This window comes from Amphiura filiformis, chromosome 15, assembly GCF_039555335.1.
Source record: "Amphiura filiformis chromosome 15, Afil_fr2py, whole genome shotgun sequence".
NCBI classification, from domain to species: domain Eukaryota; kingdom Metazoa; phylum Echinodermata; class Ophiuroidea; order Amphilepidida; family Amphiuridae; genus Amphiura; species Amphiura filiformis.
The window spans coordinates 55,971,727-55,997,049 of NC_092642.1; the positions used below are offsets into that span (position 1 = coordinate 55,971,727).

Below are 25,323 nucleotides of genomic sequence, written 5' to 3' on the forward strand. Positions count from 1 at the left end.
GACATACGCCATATCCACATACACCTGTTGGGTACTGCTTGAAGCACGGCTATTTGAATTTGCATAGTTTTTATTGTAATGAGATTTAGCATGTTTGATGTGGATTAGGTTGCAAATGAGGGTGTTCGATATAACATGCACAGACACATTCAATGCTGCACATTCCAATACAATGGTATATTTGAGAAATATTTTTCTCAATCAATAAAGCCTCATCAATGATTATGCATTTTTATTATTGACATATTTTTATGTGAGTTCAAGCTGCCAATATACTTTTATATGAGATCCCATTCAGTTTAATTGATATTTGTCTCGCTTTCAGGGGCGTAGCCAGCTTTCATGGTCAGGGAGGGCAAAATAAATATTTCGGGGCAAAAGTGAAAAAAATTTCTCGGTTGCATAATTATTTTGACCCGGTATTATCGGAAGGTATTATACATATATCAGTTTTTACATGTAAACTCGCTGAGCTTCCGAAAAAGGCCTTATTGGGACAATGTGCACATATAGCGCACAAAAAGTTTTTCTTTCATTTTTTTGTTAGAGGGGCACTTTTCTCTTTCATTTTTTGTCAGGGGGGCACTCAGCCCCCTGGCTACGTTTCTGCTTGCATTTCAAACAGAACTGGGAGGTATATAGCAGAGAAATAATGTCAAGTCATTTTATGCATTTGATGTAGGCTTACCTCTTCTAATGTCATGTAGTGTTTGTTGTCACCGGTGCCTAGCATTTCAATCACAGCTTTATGAAATTGAAGCCATTTGATGGGGTACCTTTCTTTCATGTGGGGTGCATTCATTGAAGCCGTTGCAATAGCCTCCTTCATGGCTTTAAATGCCTGAGAATAAAAAATGCATCAAACATTTCAGTATTGAAGAAAGGTATAAATCTTGTTAGTTGAATTCATTACAAAACTTGCTGAGTCATACTTGCATGTATATTGCATGATTTGTCCAAATAACGGAACATTTGTTGCCATAGTCACACAATTAAGTCTACACAGCTCCACAAAGTATTGCAAGAAATACCTGCACATGTGAAAGGTCAAAGTATTGTCTGCTTGTCTACGTCTTAATTTTCAGGCTAATGAAAGTTGATTGTGAGTTTCCCATCGCCAGCACACAGATCACCATTTTTATGCCATGTCATGGAGTCATTTTGCAAACATAATTCATTACTTTGCAGATACTTCCTGCAGCAACTAAGCCCCTCCCATCATAACATGCATATTAACATTTTGTAATATTTGGCAAAGAACCAAATTAAAATTCGACCAAAATTGTATATTACGGCTTTAATCACAAGATAACTGACATTATTGCACTACTGATTTGTAAGAATATTTAACATTGAAACCCATAATTTGGTCTGTTTGAGATAGATCACCTCAAAGTAGTAGTGCAATTATGCTATAGATAAAAAAAATAAATATGAATCTAAAAATGATTTAATTATATATCGTAAATTCAAATTGTCAACTTTTTTTATTGTTGACACTCACATCCACACCAGGGTTTATTTATTTGCAAATATCGAAATAAACTAAGCTGCGTGTGTTCATACTTACCTCCTCATCAGATGGCTGCTTCTTTGTTGGGTCATTCTCTACAAAATGAAATTGTCTTCTAACATATTTGACATATTGCTTCCCCTCTAATATGGCAAAGATTTGATCCTTCACAACTTCTTCCTCCTGAAACAAATATAGATGTGAAGCACAATAAGAAAACTTGCCACTGAATGGCTAGTAATATAGGTACACAAAATCATAAATACTATCTGCTTCATCTTGCTGTAAGCATTCAAAATTGTACAAAACAGAATTGAAATTGAAAGAATTGAAACAGTGAACAAAATTCTACTTGAAACTTAACTTTTCATTTAACATAGCCACCTCTATTTTACATCTACCTCTAAATCTAATAGCAAGCAGAGGGCTCTCAAATAACTATATTATAAGTTCTCAAGCAGATGACAATTTAAGTGAAGACATAACCAGTGCATTAGGCCTATAATAGTTTCATGTGGTAAACCTCTATAACAGCAAGTGTGGTGTATCTCTTTAACAGCAAACCTACTGATAACTGATCAGACCTTGAAGATCCCAACTGGGTTTGACCACAGGTAGTGACAAAACTAACCCACGGTGTGTCTTCAAATGAGATCACATAATAGTTTAAAGTAACCAAGGGCTTTAAGAACAACATAAATCTAATGTTAACAATTTATTACAAATGAATAGGAAAGCTGATAATACCAATAAAAAATATAAAGGAGCCAGGACACAAGCAAGAAGAGGAAAAAATCAGATTATACCTGCTCAGCTATCTTGTACAGATTGTTGGGGAATTTTCTAAAACATGATTAAAATAATGTATATCTTACAACTTCTGAATCTCGTTTGTGTGTTCCAATGATGAAGATTGGTGGATATCGTTTATCATCAGCAGAATCTTGTGCAGCATAAGTATAAATAGATTGCAACCAAAAGTTGATGAAGTCCTTCCCATTAAAATCATGGAATCGAGACGTTTTCTTCTAAACAGAAAAAAGTACACAAAAATCAGGTGAACAACTTTGCTTGTGCAAAGAACAGAATACATGTACATATTAAAAGAGACTAGTTGAACAAAGGTGTTGTCAGTTTCTGATGCTCAAGTTAAGCCCAAAAGCAATGCACATTTGTGAAGCATAACCACATATTATCAATGTTTCAATTGTCCTAAACAAATAAAAAATCAACAATAAATACATTTGCATTTTTGACTGTTGTTGCATATTTCACTGAAATTGGCTTGCAAAGGTGTAATGACATTACACAATGGTTGATCTTATAGCATCATAACCCATTTTCGTAACTGTTTCCAAAAAAATGGAAATAATATTTACCTTTGAGAAATCTTCAACTTCACATGGATCTTCTAGTTTCTTGCTCATATCAAACACAAGTGCAAACACTGCTCTTCGATTAAAGAAAACCTGCAACAAATAATTATGTACAAAATGTCAAAATGATAATAAGAATGAAGAAAGGTGCTCACCCTATGTGAAGTTCTGTCTTCCTTGTTGCAGACACTATAAGCACATCACATAATAATAATGATGTTCCCTGTGTGAACTCGAATCATCATTTTTTCAAAGTAGTTTTGTATCAAAAATGCAAATAAAGCAATAAATATGCTTATCATGCTAAGACCTTAATGCTCCAGAGGTGCCATATACCCATCTGCTTAATAATGTTAACCCTACTGAACCCTACAAACCCATACAGCATGGGTGCCTCATCTCCAGTGGGGCAGGGGCGGGCAACACACAGGCCACCTCCAACCAAACCACCCTGCATAGCATTAGGGCTAGTGAACATCATATGCACAAAAAGGTGACACCTGCAAAATGCAGACAAAATCACCATAGAATGAATATTCAAGTTTGTGGAGTAATTTATATACTTCTACAGCAAGCCAAACCAGAAGGTAATAATCATCTAGAAAGGTACATTCACTGCTGGTTGCTGACCAAGAAAGAAGTGAAAGTCCGTATCTACAGAACCCCCAGTCTGGGTGCCTCCCCTGCAGCACAGCAGGGGGGTACCTCCGACCAAACCCCTCTCAAAGTGTTTAGGAATCAGGTTCTGAGTTTGGCTGCTGGGACCCAAAGGTAAGGAAGAAATGAAGTGGAAAATTGAGGGGGACTTACATAAACAAGAAACTTATTTATAGTTTGATCAGCTCGTAATTGGCGGGCCTAATAACATCACAGATTAATTTTATTTCTAGAATTGTCTTGTGACACAAATTATTCATCCAAGTCCTATATGTTGTATATTTTCTTTGTGACGCATAATAAAGACCAGACATGTCAACAATATCATTCTTAGCAATTCCTGCCGATTACAAGCTGAATGATCAAACTATATCCAAGCTCTCTGTTTCAGTTGGGATAACTCACCTGGTGTGTGGTATAGTAGAGATCTTGACCAGCGAAATCCCAAAACGTAATCTCCAGGTCATCTGGTTGCTCCTTAGCTTTTCTTATATTTTCTGGGATTTCAGCTGGTTGCTCCATGGGTTTACTTGCAGGAATGAAACTTTTTTCTAGTTTGGGAATGTAAGTTTCAAAGTACAAATTAAAACAATGGACAAAATACACCTACGCTTGTTCCTCAATATAAAGTACCCTGTATAAATGATTTTTTGTGATGATAAATATGAATTCAAATTCCAAAACCACTTATCTAACTATATGCAAAGATTACCAGACCCAAATTATTTGAGCAATGCTTTGCCTGGTCATTTTTTGTACAGATCTCAGAAAATGTTGCCTGTCTGTTAACATTTTTTTAGTTGTTTTATTTTCACTCTAATTCCTTCTTTATAAATTCATCTTGCAAACATTTTCAGTTGTGTATTTTACAAAATGACATTATTTGTTCAAAATATCACATTTGCTTGTCTTGAAGATTCTATCAATTAATCCATGGATACAGTCTATATTTAGAACTCTTTTATTAACTTCCTCTATAATGCACATACCTTGTTTCGGACCTGTATCTTTTGAATCTTCATCTTTTGTTTCGGCAACCCGTGTAGGGCCACTTGGCTGTTTCAAAATAAAGCCAAATAAAGAAATACATGTCTTATTTTTAGAAATATGTAAAAACTTAAATTCTACCTGGAAATATTTCATTCAGGTGCCAACATGTCTATTAAATGACTACACGTAAGGCACATATATTACAGTAAATGGACACTGTTAAAACTTTCATTTTTCTAGTTCTACCTTTTAATTTCTAACATAAAAACCTTCAAAATAAGACCTAACCACAACGGAACAAAAGAACTGAATGATGCAGTTTATAAGATGCAGTTCGTAGGAGAATGCATTAATTACATCCTTTGGGCAAGTATACACTGATACACTTCACTTACATAGATGCATTACATGGCCAACTCAATGATAGTGATGTCAAAAATTCTGTTTTTGTAATTTTTAAACAAACACTTACAAAAAAAACCAAACATTTACACAACATGCTTCATAATATATTTTGTCCTACAAGTGATTATTATTTATGCATCTGATGAATATTAATGTCTCATCCCAAATCATTCAGTTAGCAAGGCATCAATTCAGACTTGGATAAGAGTTTAACCATAGACCGTGAAGAGATGGACGGTCGTCTGGATCGTAATTCTATAGAAATTTCACATTATGTTGAGACCATGTACGTCTCGCTCGCACCTGTTGGATTAGCGTGTTTGAAAGAAGCGGCATTCAATCGAAGTACAATCATTATCTCTGACACGGTTATACGACTGCAATGTAAACTCTGTTGTCACAAAACAATTATAGTTACAAGAAATGAAACGGTAAAAAACGCTTATTTGCTGCAGTTTCAAGTTAATTAAATAAATACATATATTCACCGTTTCGATTTATCTAACACTACCTGTTACTCTGGCATTGAATGAGTTTCAATTTGCGTTATATAAGCCTTGGTCTCAACGTCATGCTTGCACGGATGCCCAGAGCACAACATTCCATTGGTTTGCGACTGATAAGGCAATTGAGTGGACGAGAGTTGAGTTATTGACCTTTTGTACGGTAAATCGATTCGATGGCAGGTTTGAAGACTATCTTGTCTTTGTGTTCAGGCAAGACGATCATAGCTTCAAAGGATATGCTGCAGATGACCGTCCATGTCTTCACGGTCTATGGTTTAACTGAACCAGTCACTTTTCTAAATGTTTTGTTCAATGGATAAATATTTTTTGTTTCTGTCAGATTTTGACATCAAGATTTGCATCCTCATTAACCCTCCCAGTTATTGTTTGATGCTATTTGCCTCTGTCAAATCTCTACAAATGTCACTCTTCCAAAATGAAGCATTGAATAAAACATGTTTTATCAAGTGATTCTTACTTACCACCTTTTCAAGCACTTCTTTGTCATCACTCTGCTCCAATACTGATTCTGTTTACAAAAGAATAATGTTAAATATGCTAGTTTTAAATCTATAATATATTTTTTATCTGGCTGTCCCAAATCCGGGGTGGGAGGCACTCAACCAAAATTTGGTAGGGGTGTGCGCCGCAGAGCGCCAAACTTTGAGAACTAAGAACTGATTTTCGGCAAGGGGCTTGATGAACTGAAATTTCAACATTTTTGATAGGTCTTGTGAACTAAAACTGGCCAAATTATAGGTTTTGGAGCTAAAAAATTCCAAAATTGTCCAGATTTGAGCTCAAGAGATGCAATTGTCAGAATTTGAGGATCAAAGAACTGGAGTATGATCTAAATGTGGGTCTTGAGGAACTGCCGGAGGGTCTGAAAAAGCACATACCCATGTGAGTGCCCCCTCCGGGCCCAAATCACAACATTATTAACAGTGATTCTTTTTGGTACAGTGCTTCACCTGCAGATCTCTGGAATCAATTCTTCTGAAAGACATGTCATTTTCATAAGTATCAAATGTTTACATGGGCAAACAGGATAAATTGAATAAACATTTTAACTAACCACACGCTATGAAAAATGGGGATCTTATTGATTTAGGGGTTCATTCATATAATTTCATGACTAAGTGGCGATTATACCCAAGGGCCGCTTGTTCATACCCTATATAAAAAATAACAAGTACCATTATCAAAAAACGTGATTTTCATTCATTTCCCCTACCCCGTGATCGCACATCCAGGCCACCAGGCATTAAAATTGTTTATGCGCAGCTCTCAACCAATTACGCACGCTGTAATATAGCGAGTATGTATAATCTATTGATCATCAATAGTTTAAAAAGAAACTTTAACTACTAACTGAATAAGACTCATCCAAATGAACCTATTCCAGAAAGTTACAAAAGAGGTCTCTTGAATAGGCTCACATGGTGGTATCATTCAAATTAATCGGCTTACGCCAGCAAATACTCTATAATGGTTTACAGAAGATTGTAAAATTGGGAAAGGTTATAGGTTTAATATGCCAACACTTTTTGTCACATCAAATACTTTTTGTGTTACATACCTTCAGAATGTGTGTCTTTGTCCAATGTCAATGGTTCATTAACATTTGTTTTTGCATTTTGCAGCACCGGTGCTTCTTCTACATTTGTTGATTCAGGATCAGGTGTCTGATAGCAATAAAAACAAAGGATTAGTGAAAAGATTGTAGTTCAAATAATATTATTGTTTAATACCTGGATGAATGATAATCTTCACAAACGTAGCTATACTAGAAACTAGTTAAAATAAGTAAACATGGGTCTAATATTTTCTCTACTAAAATAAAATTTGATGAAAAAGGGTAGGGCCTATTTCTTTCTTAAAACAAGTAACCGTACTTTCAAATTGCATTACAATTGTTGAACCGTACTTGGGACTAAGACTGATAAATGCACTCAAATGCTTGCCAATTAACTGTCAATCAAATGCAGGGTATGTCAATTAAATACGGGATCAGTCCATTTCACTAATGAAGCAGTACGCGCATCACAGCTGCATTTGTGTACAAATACGCAAATTTCAGGCTAAATGCACTCAAATGCCTAGCAACTGTCAATCAAACTGCCGATGTGAAGTGACTTCACTTTTTATACAGGGATTGAGTGTCACAGTCCTAATAATACTCTCTATCATTTAGCAAATTCTAAATACACCATGCAGTGATCGTAAGTACATTTACACTTTATTCCAGAAATGATGCATGATGTTACATAATGAAGAAACAAAAACGGGAAAGTTAATAGCAATTTGAACTTGCCAGTCATTGGTATCTCAAATAATATCAATACATTCAACCCAATCCTACATGCATCAGTTATAGAAATAAGGGAACACATATATACTCTTTTGTCTTCTGAACTTGACTAAAGAGTTCAATAATTACAGAATATTACTTTTTACACTTTTGACTCACCGTGGTTTCTTTTTCTTCATCACGCTCTTGTTTTGATTGCTCTGAAGAATTTTGTCTGCTGCCTGGGTCAGAAGGTTGACCTGTTGGATATAATATTGAAATCAAAGTAATTACAGCTTTTAATAATTCTGCAAGATTTCTATTGGATAGCTTACTGTCAGCCTCAATCATACATTGCATTCCATGTGAGGAAAATTTGGCTATCATATAAAGGTTTTAGTTTTGCTATAATGTAAAATCATAAGATCGCAAAATGTAGATATGAACCGACAAACAAACAGGAACTAAAAGCTGAAATATTCCACAGAATTTGGAGTATACAGACATGTTAATTTCCATAGACCAATCAGGTTAAATATCAAATTAAGGTAATCAATGTGGATGCCTAACAGCATAGTAAGATGTAGCTTGCCACAGACCGTTCTGCTCATTGAACTATTGACTGTTATATAATACATTGTCTTACTTGCAAGTGTTCCTGCATCCTCTGGTGGCGAATCTTCTGGTTCCTCTACAGGTGCAGGAGTTGACTGCTGTCAAATGAAATAAATTAAAAGAACATGCTAAATGCTGCTAAAACCTTCTTTGAGAGAAATTTAAATAAGGGTCTGTAAAACCTGCTTGTATTGTTTTAAGGGTGCAACAATTATGATTAGGGGAGGGGCAAGCATTTTTTGGCTTGACAAAAAAGAGGGGTGCCAAAGAATTCCCGGCACATCAAAAAAGAGGACAACAATTTTGGCACAGATTTTTTGCACCTTTCAATATTACGCCTATAAGGTGTAGAAAAACAGAAAAACATTCAAATGTGCAAAATTCCCTGCTCGCTGCACTTGTACCACATCCTAGTTGTTAGACAACCAAGCAACCACTCTCACCTACCACCACTTGCCCAAATTTGATTTGTAGTGAGCGATTTTGCACTCACCAGAGAAACAAAATAGCACTCATTGCAAATCGCCCAAAAATTGAATCCAAATTATATTCAAGTTTCAGAACTTTTTAATATCCAATTTATCATAATAAATTAACCTTAATCCCTGAGAACAAACAAAGATGGCTTACAGTGCGCAAGTGTTACATATTCATAAAGGCGCTGGAACTGACAATAGCGATATTAACACAGAATAGCAACACTGACTGCTAATATGCAATTATCAATGTGAGGCTTTGAAATTAGCGCAATTATGATAAGAATTTGTTGAAATTAGCGCAATTATCAACCATCTTTTGAAGTTAGCGCAATTATGAATTAAGCGTTGCAATTATGAAACTTTCAAAATGCTCCATGAAAATAGCGCAATTATGATAATAACTTTTCCAAATTAGCGCAATTATCAACCCCATTTTGAAATTAGCGCAATTTTGAACTAAACATTGCAATTATGAATCTTTCACAATGCTCAATGAAAATAGCGCAATTATGACAATAACTTGTTGAAATTAGCGCAATTATCAACTGCATTTTGAAATTAGCGCAATTATGAACTCAACGTTGCAATTATGATGAAAATAGTGCAATTATGATAATAACTTGTTCAAATTAGCGCAATTATCAACCCCATTTTGAAATTAGCGCAATTATGAAGTCAACATTGCAATTATGAAACTTTCACAAAATGCAAGTGATAATTGCGCTATTCCGCTATTTTCATCAAAATTGCGCAATTTTGCGCTAAATTGCGCAATTTTCAGATTTTCACTTTACCTCTTCATTGAAGTGATAATTGCGCTATTCCGCTATTTTCAACCAAATTACGTAATTTTGCGCTAAATTGCGCAATTTTCAGATGTTCACTCGCAATTTTGAACTAAACATTGCAATTATGAATCTTTCACAATGCTCAATGAAAATAGCGCAATTATTCATCAAAATTGCGCAATTTTGCGCTAAATTGCGCAATTTTCAGATTTTCACTTTACCTCTTCATTGAAGTGATAATTGCGCTATTCCGCTATTTTCAACCAAATTACGCAATTTTGGCGCTAAATTGCGCAATTTTCAGATGTTCACTTTACCTCTTCATTGATGTGATAATTGCGCTATTCCGCTATTTTCAAAAAAATTGCGCATAATTTTGCGCTAAATTGCATAATTTTCACATTTCCAGATTTTCACTTTACCTCTTCATTCAAGTGATAATTGCGCTATTCCGCTATTTTCAAAAAATTGCGCAATTTTGCGCTAAATTGCGCAATTTTCAGATTCCGCTATTTTCATCAAAATTGCGCAATTTTGCGCTAAATTGCCCAATTTTCAGATTTTCACTTTACCTCTTCATTGAAGTGATAATTGCGCTATTCCGCTATTTTCAACCAAATTACGCAATTTTGCGCTAAATTGCGCAATTTTCAGATGTTCACTTTACCTCTTCATTGATGTGATAATTGCGCTATTCGCTATTTTCAAAAAATTGCGCCAATTTTGCGCTAAATTGCTAATTTTCACATTTCCAGATTTTCACTTTACCTCTTCATTCAAGTGATAATTGCGCTATTCCGCTATTTTCAAAAAATTGCGCAATTTTGCGCTAAATTGCGCAATTTTCAGATTTTCACTTTACCTCTTCATTGAAGTGATAATTGCGCTATTCCGCTATTTTCAAAAAAATTGCGCAATTTTGCGCTAAATGACACAATTTTCAGATTTTCACTTTACCTCCTCATTCAAGTGATAATTGCGCTATTCCGCTATTTCCACAAAACGGCGCAATTTTGCCCTACATTTTGCAATTTCCAGATTCTAATTTCCTTAATAACATACACCCAGCAGCCCAAACGTTTGGGAACATGCTCCAAGTGGGACCAGAACGGAAGGGCCCGCAGAGCAAGAAATAAACTGTGAACTGCTAATTTTTTTCATAACATACACGCAGCAGCCCAAACGTTTCGAGAACATGCTCCAAGTGGGACCAGAACGGAAGAACCCCGCAGGGCAAGAAAGAAACTGTGAACTGCTAATTTTTTTAATAACATGCACGCAGCAGCCCAAACGTTTCGAGAACATGCTCCAAGTGGGACCACAACGGAAGAGCCCGCAGAGGGCAAGTAAGGAAGTGTGAACTGTTAGGTCTGATGTGTTAGGTCTTTCTTAAGAAATTGATGTTTATGCAGTTTAAGTGCGAACTGTTATTGAGAAATTTTGAGAATTTCCCCTTACCTCTTCATTCTCCTGTTCAGCGTTTACGCATACACGCAGCAGCCCAAACGTTTCGAGAACATACTCCCAGTGGGACCAGAACGGAAGAGCCCCGCAGGGAAAGAAAGAAACTGAACTGCTCATTTCTTTAATAACATACACGCAGCAAGCGGAAACGTTTCGAGAACGTGCTCCAAGTGGGACCAAAGCGGAAGAGCCCCGCAAGAGGGCAAGTAAGAAAGTGTGAACTCTTAGGTCTGACGTGTTAGGTCTGATGGTTACGCATTTCCTTCACATCTGGGGATTTACGGCCAAAATGTGTTTCTATTTTTCTTAATAACATACATGCAGCAGCCGAACGGGTTTTTCCATCTATTGCATTTACCCACTTGTCACGGTTCTGAAAGGGGACATTGCAAAATCCCTAATGCTTTGTACAGGGCCTTTCAGTTGAAAGTCAATTTTTCAAAACAAAAATACCACTCATTTGCCTTGTCTTTGGTAATTATTCCGTTTAATCCATGACTTGGAGCATGTTCCGTTTCGGTCCCACTTGCAGCATGTTCTCGAAACTTTTGGGCTGCTGCGTGTATGTTATTGCAAAATTAGTTCACTGGGAAATCAAGTCAATTTCCTGGTCATAAATACAACTTTTGCATGTTTTGTATCCAAATACCTTTCTTTTATGTCATGTTTTGTGATTTCTCCCATTGAGTGCAATAACAATGGTAAGTGTCCTCTTCGTGTGCGAGGTCGCAAGATGGAACAGCCGAATATCGGCAGCATTAGTGCATTTGCCATTTTCATGAATGATGATGTACGTCTATAAGTATCATAATAATCATCATCATGGACAGGTAACAAGCGGCACTGTGCAGTACCGCTCTGCTATTCAAATGCGTGGTGCATCGGTTACGTGTATTTTAAATGTCAACCTGCGAAAATAATCATCGTATAGATCGATCCCTGTACTAAAGTCTAAGACAGAGTCGCACCCACCTTAATATTAACATTTGCGACACTCGATATTCCACTCTCTTTATCCTAATTATATTGAAATAACACACACTTGCGATATCGTTTAACAGTCTACCTTCAGACAGATCATCACACTTTTCATGCAAATGGATGCGACTATACAAATCGCGACATGTTCAGATTGCAGTTTTATAGCATCGCATCGCGCAGTCGCGCTGCGATGTGGAATCAGGACCGGGCTTAGTCCGATTTACACTCCACATGGCAACGCAATGCAATGCCATTTTATTTTTAAATTTATACATACCGCATCAAAAAGCTTGTGTTCATTTCATAAACAATGGCAATAATGTGTATTCAAATGTTTAAAACAATCTCTTTGTAACACTTTTCCACTTCCGAGAAATAAAATTTTATGATGCAATAACTGTAACGATGTCGTTTCCTTTCTGTATCTTTCAACTACTTTAACTTCTCATTGACGCCTCTTCTTATTCATGTAACACGATCTGCTCCATGGAAGCCAAAGTCGCGTCGACAGATTTGCATTGTAAATCATAATAAAAATTTGGAGTACGGCAAAAAAAAATTCGGGGCACTCAACTTTATAAGTGACGGTATGTGCCGGCCAAGGCGTCATAAGTAGGAGCCTATCGGGTAGAAAGCGTCATTTAAAAAAGGGGTCATTGGCTACAAACAAAATGAAACAGTGGGTCATGGGGTATAATATTTTGAAAAAGGGGTCATTCAGTATAAGACTTCAAAAAGGGGTCATCGGGTAGAAATTTTGAAAAATTGGTGCAACATTTTGAAAGTTTCAGATAATTTTGAAAAAATGCAGCAAAATTGGAAAGTTTCGCCATTATTTTGTGGCATTTTGATGATGCTATTTTAGAAAATCTAGAAAGACAGGAATTCATTGCGTAACCGCAACTAAAAAAAAGGGGGGGTCATCGGGTATGACTTTTTAAAAAAGGGGGTCATCGGTTATAGACGACTTCAAAAGAGGGGGCCTATTGACAGGCACATACCGTCACTTCCAAAGTTGAGTGCCCCCGGAAATAATACACGTTTATTCGACTAAAATTCGTTCTGTGAACCATAATAATAACTCCTTTGAGTCATAAGGCTATACATCAAAATAAAAAACAGCCCCTAAATATACCACCCAATGTCAAACAACCACCAAAGTAATGCTAAAAAATCATCAAAGTATATAAAACAAGGGGCACACAAAATAACCAATAAGCAAAATCCTGTCCAAAACTTGCAATGTTCAATCTTGGCATTCCAACAGTTCTAGTTTCTCACGCAGCCTGTCAAAAACTTGGAATTGTCAGAATTCTAGAATTACGACAGCGCCCACTGTCTGTAATCCTGGAATTCTGACAGTTCCAAGTTTTTGACAAGCTGCGTCAGAAACATGGAACTGTCAGAATTCTTGCATTTCGACAAAGAGCGCTGTCAAAATCTTAATAAAATGGTAAGAAATTACCTCCGTGTTGTTTGTGTAAATAGTGCCCGGTAGAGATGCTGAAGTTCATGATGAATGAACTTTATGACCTCTACACTGAACCCAACGTTAGCGGCTGTGCAATAATTTTGAGCCCCCTCCGGCCCCCAAAATCGCTTGCCCCCCCTCTCGGACCGCCAAAAATTCTTTCCCCCCCCCCCCCTTAAACATGTCAAATTTTTTGGATCCCAATTTGCAAACCTTAAATGGTCTAGATGTATGTTGCGAGCGCAGCGAGCAGGACAATTTGCATATTTAAAAGTTTCCGTACAGTTTTCCTAAGCCTTTTAGAGCGCTTTTATTAAAAAGGCACTTCATGAATGTGTGCCAAAATTGCTTGCCCCCGCCCTCTCGGCTTGCCAAAAATTGCTTGCCCCCTTTTTGGGTCGCTAAAAATTTCTTGCCCCCCCCAATTTTACCCTCCCCAGGGCTCATAGATATTGCACAGCCCCTTACAAATTTATTCCAAATTTTTGAAACCCGTCCAAATTATAGAATTTCCACATTCCAGAGATCCACACACCAAGATTAAACAGTAGGCCTACAGAAACACTGAATAAGGTCTATGCACATTTTCACCCCCCTTTGCAATATAAATCAAGATCAAGACTATTTGGGCCTACTGCTACAATTTGCGAACACTTTATGCATGTGCCGGAGGGGAGGGGGCCCCGGGCGACATAACCATATCCAGCAAGGGGAAGGAAGGAATTAGAAACACGGTAGAAAACCAAATGACGACACTAAGATAGACTTCTTTACATCCCTTTGGCAACTCCCCCGGGAGAGGAACCCTGTCACAATTATTACACAGCCCCTTCAACACTGAAACCAAACCAAAAGGCAATATAGTTTATTTCCATTGCATATAAATTGTACACACACACATTGAAAAAATTTGTACATGACAAAAATAGGCCTACACACCAAGTAATCTGCGTAAATATTCATCAACGACTTTGCAATGGAACAAAATGGAAGGGGCCAAACATAGGGGCAACTATTTTTGAAACGCCATTTACCAATTTTAGCCCTCCCACCACGCCGACGGCCTCATCATTATTGCAGACCACGACGACGGCTTATCCGAAAAAAAGACTACAACATAAACTATAAAACACGACAAAACACACATGTCATGTCCAGCATCTTCTGTTATTATTAAATAAACATAGCGCCCCCACTCTACAAAATGGTGACAGTCCCGTTTAATCACATGATTCATCACATGATCGTAAACAAACAATCATGATAATCGGAACCTTTCACATGCAGCTCCACGATGAGTAAACAAACAAAAACATACAAGAATGTAACGGAAGCCTAATGTATTCAAAGCAGGTAACTTCGTTTGTTTTCATTGACATTGCAGTTAATAACACACATTCCTTACTGTTACCCTTACAAGTGTCTATCACGCGAATCAAAAGATAGCCTGTCTTATTATAATGCACTTTCAGTTTCCCACACGCTCGAATGGGAATTGCATTGCGAACTTTCCCAATGTTTGGTAACCGTATTTCCTGCAATAATGTGACAACTTAACGTGGAAAGTTCTATTCTATATTGTTTGGCAATATTGTATTTTGTCAATACAATAGTATGTTTAAACTTGTAACTTTGTGTTTTTGATCGGAAAGATCGGATATTTTTATTGCCGATTCGAAATTCTGGACCATCGCAAGGGTGCAGAACTGTTACGCCTAATGTTTACGCATTTCGATTCCGCTACGTGTTAGGTCAGACAGATACGCATTTTCGACTTTTGAAAATAGCGGAATAGCGCTATTATCACTTGAGTGGTGCGGTAATGTGAAAAATTCAAAATTGCGCAATTTTGTCTAAAGGCCATTTTTGAAAATAGCGAAATAGCGCTATTATCACTTGCGTGGTGGGGTAAAGTGAAAATTGCATAATTGCGCAATTTTGTCTAAAGGCCATTTTTGAAAATAGCGAAATAGCGTTATTATCACTTGAGTGGTGGGGTAAAGTGAAAATTGCAAAATTGCTAATTTTGTCTAAAGGCCATTTTGAAAATAGCGAAATAGCGCTATTATCACTTGAGTGGTGGGGTAAAGTGAAAATTGCAAAATTGCGCAATTTTGTCTAAAGGACATTTTGAAAATAGCGAAATAGCGCTATTATCACTTGAGTGGTGATGTAAAGTGAAAATTGCAAAATTGCGCAATTTTGTCTAAAGGCCATTTTGAAAATAGCGAAATAGCGCTATTATCACTTTAGTGGTGGGGTAAAGTGGAAGTTGTAAAATTGCGGAATTTTGGTCTAAAGGCCATTTTTGAAAATAGCGAAATAGCGCTATTATCACTTGAGTGGTGGGGTAAAGTGAAAATTGCAAAATTGCGCAATTTTGTCTAAAGGCCATTTTTGAAAATAGCGAAATAGCGCTATTATAACTTGAGTGGTGGGGTAAAGTGAAAATTGCATAATTGCTAATTTTGTCTAAAGGCCATTTTGAAAATAGCTTAAATAGCGCTATCATCACTTGAGTGGTGGGTAAAGTGAAAATTGCATAATTGCTAATTTTGTCTAAAGGCCATTTTTGAAAATAGCGAAATAGCGCTATTATCACTTGAGTGGTGGGGTAAAGTGAAAATTGCAAAATTGAGCAATTTTGTCTAAAGGCCATTTTTGAAAATAGCGAAATAGCGCTATTATCACTTGTGTGGTGGGGTAAAGTGAAAATTGCAAAATTGCGCAATTTTGTCTAAAGGCCATTTTTGAAAATAGCGTAATAGCGCTATTATCACTTGAGTGGTGGGGTAAAGTGAAAATTGCATAATTGCTAATTTTGTCTAAAGGCCATTTTGAAAATAGCGAAATAGCGCTATTATCACTTTAGTGGTGGGGTAAAGTGAAAATTGCAAAATTGCGCAATTTTGTCTAAAGGCCATTTTTGAAAATAGCGTAATAGCGCTATTATCACTTGAGTGGTGGGGTAAAGTGAAAATTGCGCAATTTTGTCTAAAGGCCATTTTTGAAAATAGGGAAATAGCGCTATTATAACTTGAGTGGTGGGGTAAAGTGAAAATTGCATAATTGTGCAATTTTGTCTAAAGGCCATTTTTGAAAATAGCGAAATAGCGCTATCATCACTTGAGTGGTGGGGTAAAGTGAAAATTGCATAATTGCGCAATTTTGTCTAAAGGCCATTTTTGAAAATAGCGAAATAGCGCTATTATCACTTGAGTGGTGGGGTAAAGTGAAAATTGCAAAATTGCGCAATTTTGTCTAAAGGCCATTTTGAAAATAGCGAAATAGCGCTATTATCACTTGTGTGGTGGGGTAAAGTGAAAATTGCAAAATTGCGCTAATTTTGTCTAAAGGCCATTTTGAAAATAGCGTAATAGCGCTATTATCACTTGAGTGGTGGGGTAAAGTGAAAATTGCATAATTGCGCGATTTTGTCTAAAGGCCATTTTTGAAAATAGCGAAATAGCGCTATTATCACTTTAGTGGTGGGGTAAAGTGAAAATTGCAAAATTGGCGCTAATTTTGTCTAAAGGCCATTTTTGAAAATAGCGAAATAGCGCTATTATCACTTGAGTGGTGGGGTAAAGTGAAAATTGCGCAATTTTGTCTAAAGGCCATTTTTGAAAATAGGGAAATAGCGCTATTATAACTTGAGTGGTGGGGTAAAGTGAAAATTGCATAATTGTGCAATTTTGTCTAAAGGCCATTTTGAAAATAGCGAAATAGCGCTATCATCACTTGAGTGGTGGGGTAAAGTGAAAATTGCATAATTGCTAATTTTGTCTAAAGGCCATTTTGAAAATAGCTTAAATAGCGCTATCATCACTTGAGTGGTGGGGTAAAGTGAAAATTGCAAAATTAGCAATTTTGTCTAAAGGCCATTTTTGAAAATAGCGAAATAGCGCTATTATCACTTGTGTGGTGGGGTAAAGTGAAAATTGCAAAATTGGGCAATTTTGTCTAAAGGCCATTTTTGAAAATAGCGAAATAGCGCTATTATCACTTGAGTGGTGGGGTAAAGTGAAAATTGCATAATTGCACAATTTTGTCTAAAGGCCATTTTTGAAAATAGCGTAATTAGTAGACTTGCTAAGAGGTTGAACACTGCATTTTTGAGAACAAAGGTCCCACTTGGCATGGATGTTCCTTGGGGCAAGAGAAAAAGATTCATCCAAAGAGACACTCTGTCTCTATGCATAAAACCCCCTAATTAGCATAAATTATGCTAATTAGTACCCAAAATAAGGTATTTTCTAACTTTTGGGCCATTTCACCTAAAAAAAACTATAAATAGTTGAATTTGGTTTACTTTAGGGTGAGGAATTCATTTTTGGGGGTGTTTTGGGAATCCGTGACCATTTTGACCCTCAAATTCAAGATGGCTGCTGGCCGCCATCTTTAAAATAGGCGTTTTTACAACTTTTGAACCATTTGAGCTACACACTTGTGTGACATATCAATTTGTACTAATTTAGGGTTGGAAAACTCATTTCTGGCACTGTTTATGTGATACGAGGTATTTTGAAAAGGGTACCAGGGTTTTTAAATGTGAATTCCGAGGTACCTGTCATTGGCCACGGTTGTTTGATGTGATCATTTATTATCTTTTTCCAACAAAACATTATTATAATGTTCCATTCTAGACCTGAATAATACCAACAGCTATCACACTAATAAAATGTGTATACACATATATTTTGGAGGAATTTTTAACATAGATTTTCGTTTCTATATCAAATTATTCATCTTTTTCTGATTTTTTGTGGTAATTTTAATTCTATAAACTGTAGATTTTTGTGCAAATTGAGGGCGCTATTTACATATTATTTTTAATTTAAATTAGCCAAATAATAAGACTTATACCTTACATTTCATGGTAAAAAGTTTTTTGAAAATTCCCTTGTCACTTGTTAGTCTGTTTGCTGATGTTATAACACCATTTTACAAATGTCTATCCCTTGTAAAGACGCAAATAAGATTTTGGATAAATAGCGCCATCATTGTTTAACTTTTCTTAAAAATGACTCAGTTTTACCTGTCATCAAACAACCGTGTGGCTATATGGTAGAAGGATGAACATCAAACTTACTTATGAATATGTATACCTTAATCTTAAGCACCTTTGAGGACACACTTTATAATGCATATTTTTACACAGTTTTACTATTATTTTCAAGTCATTCTATTGATAGCAACAAGCGTTATGATTTAAAATGATCAGTATGGATACATGAGACTGAAATTTTAGTTTTATTTGTCAGTTTGTCAGAGATGAGCCAATTACAGATCCCGCATCGGTAAACTTATGTGGCCAACCTAAAAAAAATAGAAGCGTGTTACACACAACGGCAGAAAAATATCTCAAATCTCAGTGAGTATGGCGATTTGCCAAGCTTTGTAGTAGTAGATGGTATCTCTGGTTGTGGCGGTGGTGCGAGTAGTGTAGTAGTAGAGCCATTGCAGAGGCGCTGTCAACCAACAGAAGGTGGGTCAGACAAAGCTGATGAAGGCTGAGAGGAGTACATACCGAAAAAGCCCGGTGAAAACAAGGTGAATGAGCTGTGGCATGGTTTATGAATCCAACATTGCATACCTTTAGCAGTCTTTAAAGAAAGGCAGATATAGTTCGTGAAACCCACAATGCTGAAATTATAAAAGCCTAAGGTTTCAAGAAACTTGAACCTGATCATCTGGCACTGCTTTGATCACGGGTAAATTCCTCTTCGACAGGATATGGTCAATTTGATCCCTGACATCAAGGAAATACAAAGGTCATCTGGTTGTTGGGATCTGGTGTTTCATGAAGATCTCAGTCAAGCAGATGTTTTCAGGCTCTTTCTCAAATACCTCAGAAGCAGACTCTGTTGTTCCAACATTGAGATCTTTACTATTATGTTGTTAGATGGCCCTTGCATCGATGTCAATATAGGCCTATATCCTGCTTCAGATAAGCTTGTGTTATCACTGGCTTAAACTACAAAAGATCAGCAAATGCCCAGAGTGTGCCACACTATCTGCGTGAAATAGATGCCACATTATCCCTTATGATGGTAATAAAGGTATATTATGATGACGGTTATAAAGGAGAGTCTTGTTGGCATGCCGACAGAATGAGGCTGAGCATTGATATTGCCAACTCATTACTCATTGGAAATGGGAAGGTGTTGTAGTTCTTGAAGCCACCAAAGGAGTCTTCACGACTGGCGGAAGTGACAACATTGATTATAATCCCTCATCAACAACTGCGTCATTTCAGTCTGTTTTTCTTTGGACTGGCATCAGCATGTACCAAAAGACTGCGATCACTCCCAGTGGATGTATCTTTGCTTAAGGATGACATTTTTCATGTTCCATCACTGCATGACATTAACAGCCATCCAATACCTGCATCCAGATCACTGCAGCAGGTCCTCCAAGATGGCTATCAGTGGTTGAATTATGTAGATGATCACTTGGAAGCGCAGCTAACTAGTGACGACTGGGGTTCTTGGGCTCCCTACCACGCAGAGCGTTCATCCAGGTCCCCCTTATTCATTTCAAAGCCCTCTATGCTCCCACTGCTGACAGAGTCAGCAAACAGTCCTATTACAATATGCTTCACTGTATGAGTACCTCAATCTAGGACAGACACTCGTTGTGGTAGCTGATCAGCTACTGTACATACTTGCAAAGCGTTTGCAGTGGAAGTTTTCAGATACAGACATCACTGAAAATGAAGTTAAGTCTTGTTTGAGGCCATGCACACTTTAAAAGATGTTGTGGTAAGTTTTAGGTGACAGGTTGGAGGGCAGTGGGGGAACCACACCTATGAATAAACAGTGGGAGAGCATAGTCCTTCCTTAGTGCATCTCACATCTGCAGGACTAGATATGTGCACCAAGTATCAGGCACAGCTGTTCATTCTGATGAAGAAAACCTATACCCAATATGTTGAGTTGAGGCAAACTACTGCTACAGGCCTTGCTCCTGACTTGCCATTTGCTGCCGCTCGTCAACCCTTGAAAGAGTGGGGTCAAGCCTTTCCCATCCTGAAGCAGACTTCTGGTTTAAGTCTTCGTTCTGCCATCATGTCAACAAGATTCTCCTTTATAACCGTTTTCATATGCACCTTCATAACCATTATAAGAGATAATGGAGCCTGTCGTTGACGCAGATGACGTGGCACACTCTGGGATTCGATGATTTTTTGCATACGGAGGTGTACATATTGGTTTGTGCCAGTGATAACACAATCTACTGTGAAGAAGCAGGACGTATAGCGACATCGATGCAAGTTCCATCTAACAGCCTATGTAGGAAAGATTTCAATGTTGGAACCACAAAGTCTGCTTCTGAGGAATTTGAGAAAGAGTCTGAAAACATCTGTTTTTTTTAATCAAGAATATCCCTTCACAGAATCTTGACTGCTTGTGCCAAATAAGAAGATTTTCTAAAGTTCTTCTTGTCTCCAGACTCCCAACAATAGAAACATCTTGTTTCAGAAGAGTCCTTATTTGCAGTTGTTGTCCCTTGGGATTCACAAACCATACCAGAGCTCATTCGGCTGATATCACTGTGTATGCTCATTTGGTTTGTAGATAAACAAGCAAAGTCACAAACCATACCAGAGCTCATTCGCCTGATATCACCGTGTATGCTCATTTGGTTGGTAGATAAACAAGCAAAGTAGATTTAAACTGTCATTCAACACAAATTATATTCAGATATTTACCTCAATATTTCGATGTGTACAACACACATCTTCATCAGGAGGGATCTGATGATGAATTGATGGAGTTGAATGTCCTGCTCTCGACCTTTGATGTCCTTTCTGTTGATCGGATTAGGGCATTATATAATGAAGGAAGCTCATTCAGCTTGTTTTCACCGGGCTGTTTTGGTATGTACATGTAGTCCTCTCAGCCTTTCTCATTGCTTGCCCGATTCACCTTCTGTTGGTTGACAGCGCTTCTGTAGTTTTTTTTTTTTATGTCATACGGTATGCTTAGTTTTCCTTGGCTCTATCTACTACTGCATTGCTCGGGCTCGCACCACCACCACATTCAGGAATATCATCTATTAGTACAAAGCTGGGCAAATGTCATACTCACAGATATCCGATATATATTTCAGCAGTTCTGTGTAACAAGCTTCTATTTTTTAGGTTGCCCACATAATTTTACAGATGATGCTGGATCCTTAATTGGTTCATCTCTGACCAACTGAGAATTAAAACAAATTCCAGTCATTATGTATCCACACTGGTCATATTAAATCAAATAACGCTTGCTACTATCAATAGAGTGGACTGAAAATTCAAAAAACCAAACATGCATTATAAAGTGTGTCCCCAATGGTGCTAAAAATTAAGGTATATTAAAACATAAGTTTGGTACCATGGAATTCACATTTAAAAACCCTTGTACCTTTTTCAAATTACCTCCCATCACATAAACAGTACCAGAAGTGAGTTTCCCAGCCAAAATTAGTACAAATTGATATGTCACTTAAGTTTGTAGCTCAAATGGTTCAAAAGTTGTAAAAACCCCAATTTTAAAGATGGCGGACAGCGGCCATCTTGGATTTGAGAGTCAAAATGGCTACGGATTCCCAAAACAATCCCAAAAATGAATTTCTTACCCTAAATTAAGCCAATTTCAAATGTTTACACATGTCTATAGGTGAAATGGTCCAAAAGGTAGAGAATACCATATTTTGGGTACTAATTAGCATAATTTATGCTAATTAGGGGGTTTTATGCATAGATACAGAGTGTCTCTTTGGATGAATATTTTCCTCTTACCCCAAGGAACATCCATACCAAGTGGGACCTTTGTTCTAAAAAATGCAGCGTTTACCCTATTTTCACCCCTTAACAAGTCTACTAAAATAATAGCGCTATTATCACTTGAGTGGTGGGGTAAAGTGAAAATTGCATAATTGCGCAATTTTGTCTAAAGGCCATTTTTGAAAATAGCTTAAATAGCGCTATTATCACTTTAGTGGTGGGGTAAAGTGAAAATTGCAAAATTGGGCAATTTTGTCTAAAGGCCATTTTTGAAAATAGCGAAATAGCGCTATTATCACTTGAGTGGTGGGGTAAAGTGAAAATTATGCAATTTTGTCTAAAGGCCATTTTGACAATAGCGAAATAGCGCTATTATCACTTGAGTGGTGGGGTAAAGTGAAAATTGCATAATTGCGCAATTTTGTCTAAAGGCCATTTTTGAAAATAGCGAAATAGCGCTATCATCACTTGAGTGGTGGGGTAAAGTGAAAATTGCGCAATTTTGTCTAAAGGCCATTTTTGAAAATAGGGAAATAGCGCTATTATAACTTGAGTGGTGGGGTAAAGTGAAAATTGCATAATTGTGCAATTTTGTCTAAAGGCCAATTAGGGAAATAGCGCTATCATCACTTGAGTGGTGGGGTAAAGTGAAAATTGCATAATTGCGCAATTTTGTCTAAAGGCCATTTTTGAAAATAGCGAAATAGCGCTATTATCACTTGAGTGGTGGGGTATAGTGAAAATTGCAAAATTGCGCAATTTTGTCTAAAGGCCATTTTTGAAAGTAGGGATATAGCGCTATTATCACTTGTGTGGTGGGGTAAAGTGAAAATTGCAAAATTGGGCAATTTTGTCTAAAGGCCATTTTTGAAAATAGCGAAATAGCGCTATTATCACTTGAGTGGTGGGTAAAGTGAAAATTGCATAATTGCAATTTTGTCTAAAGGCCATTTTGAAAATAGCGTAATAGCGCTATTATCACTTGAGTGGTGGGGTAAAGTGAAAATTGCATAATTGCTAATTTTGTCTAAAGGCCATTTTTGAAAATAGCTTAAATAGCGCTATTATCACTTTAGTGGTGGGTAAAGTGAAAATTGCAAAATTGCTAATTTTGTCTAAAGGCCATTTTTGAAAATAGCGAATAGCGCTATTATCACTTGAGTGGTGGGGTAAAGTGAAAATTGCGCAATTTTGTCTAAAGGCCATTTTGACAATAGCGAAATAGCGCTATTATCACTTGAGTGGTGGGGTAAAGTGAAAATTGCATAATTAGCAATTTTGTCTAAAGGCCATTTTGAAAATAGCTTAAATAGCGCTATCATCACTTGAGTGGTGGGGTAAAGTGAAAATTGCATAATTGCTAATTTTGTCTAAAGGCCATTTTTGAAAATAGCTTAAATAGCGCTATCATCACTTGAGTGGTGGGGTAAAGTGAAAATTGCAAAATTGCGCAATTTTGTTTAAAGGCCATTTTTGAAAATAGCGAATAGCGCTATTATCACTTGTGTGGTGGGGTAAAGTGAAAATTGCAAAATTGCGCAATTTTGTCTAAAGGCCATTTTTGAAAATAGCGAAATAGCGCTATCATCACTTGAGTGGTGGGGTAAAGTGAAAATTGCAAAATTGCGCAATTTTGTCTAAAGGCCATTTTTGAAAATAGCGAAATAGCGCTATTATCACTTGTGTGGTGGGGTAAAGTGAAAATTGCAAAATTGGGCAATTTTGTCTAAAGGCTATTTTGAAAATAGCTTAAATAGCTATTATCACTTGAGTGGTGGGGTAAAGTGAAAATTGCATAATTAGCAATTTTGTCTAAAGGCCATTTTTGAAAATAGCGTAATAGCGCTATTATCACTTGAGTGGTGGGGTAAAGTGAAAATTGCATAATTGCTAATTTTGTCTAAAGGCCATTTTTGAAAATAGCGAAATAGCGCTATTATCACTTTAGTGGTGGGGTAAAGTGAAAATTGCAAAATTGGGCAATTTTGTCTAAAGGCCATTTTTGAAAATAGCGAAATAGCGCTATTATCACTTGAGTGGTGGGGTAAAGTGAAAATTGCAAAATTGCGCAATTTTGTCTAAAGGCCATTTTTGACAATAGCGAAATAGCGCTATTATCACTTGAGTGGTGGGGTAAAGTGAAAATTGCATAATTGCGCAATTTTGTCTAAAGGCCATTTTGAAAATAGCTTAAATAGCGCTATCATCACTTGAGTGGTGGGGTAAAGTGAAAATTGCATAATTGCGCAATTTTGTCTAAGAGCCATTTTCACCAAACTGATTTTCTTCTAAGTCTAAAAAATACACTGATAATAGCGAAATTAGCACTTTTTGATAATAGCAGTGCTATTATCGCAATTATGTGTAGAAACGAATGACAAAATAGCTTAATTGCGTCTAGTATAAAAAGAGCGCTAATATCGCTATTATCAGTTATAGCGCCTTTCTCTACATATTGGTGTGAATGATGCTTCAGACATGATCACATCTAATCATTATCACATTTATATGCAATGCCTGTGTGGGTTAGCCTAGTTAATTATACTTGTTCATTAAAATAAGAATGCAAGGCAGTTATATGAGTTTTGTTCTTTCAGTGATTTGTGATTGTTGCGTATACCAGTTGCAGATGTCTTCATCAGATATCCAGTAAATAATATTACTTGCAGCTACAATCATAGAATTTAGTCTTGGGACAGTTTAGGTCCATGAACTAAAATCGATCCCCCTTCCCCCCGTAACAATGTTGATCAGGGTCTTATCATCAGGCTCCCTGTTAAATATTGGTTCCCCAATATCTGGCATGCATAAAGAGGTGGGCAGGGGCAAAGATTTTTTGGCACATCAAAAGGGGGTGGCAAGCGATTTTTGGCAGTCCTTTTTGAGAACCCACCCCAATGTTACACCCCATGGTTACACATATTTATTGCACATTAGCCACAAAAGAAATTCAAAAACAATTGGAAGTTGGCAATTTATCTAGAAACCATAATATTTATAGCACAGAAGGCTGTCTTA

At 36.9% G+C, this 25,323-nt stretch overlaps 2 protein-coding genes across 3 annotated transcripts in view; one reads left to right on the forward strand and one right to left on the reverse strand.

The window, feature by feature from the left end:
- LOC140171855 (uncharacterized) overlaps positions 1-25,323 on the forward strand; it is a 384,363-nt gene that overhangs the window by 248,135 nt on the left and 110,905 nt on the right. The window lies entirely within an intron of this gene.
- Positions 1-25,323, reverse strand: part of LOC140172019 (uncharacterized) — a 57,129-nt gene that overhangs the window by 589 nt on the left and 31,217 nt on the right. Inside the window, exons 12-21 of the mRNA XM_072195367.1 lie at positions 8,384-8,450; positions 7,918-7,997; positions 7,027-7,132; positions 5,930-5,976; positions 4,536-4,602; positions 3,952-4,097; positions 2,893-2,982; positions 2,389-2,541; positions 1,571-1,696; positions 689-841 (exon numbers count right to left, since the gene is read on the reverse strand). Coding sequence (XP_072051468.1) covers positions 689-841; positions 1,571-1,696; positions 2,389-2,541; positions 2,893-2,982; positions 3,952-4,097; positions 4,536-4,602; positions 5,930-5,976; positions 7,027-7,132; positions 7,918-7,997; positions 8,384-8,450 — 1,035 coding nt within the window. The remainder of the gene's footprint in view (positions 1-688; positions 842-1,570; positions 1,697-2,388; positions 2,542-2,892; positions 2,983-3,951; positions 4,098-4,535; positions 4,603-5,929; positions 5,977-7,026; positions 7,133-7,917; positions 7,998-8,383; positions 8,451-25,323) is intronic.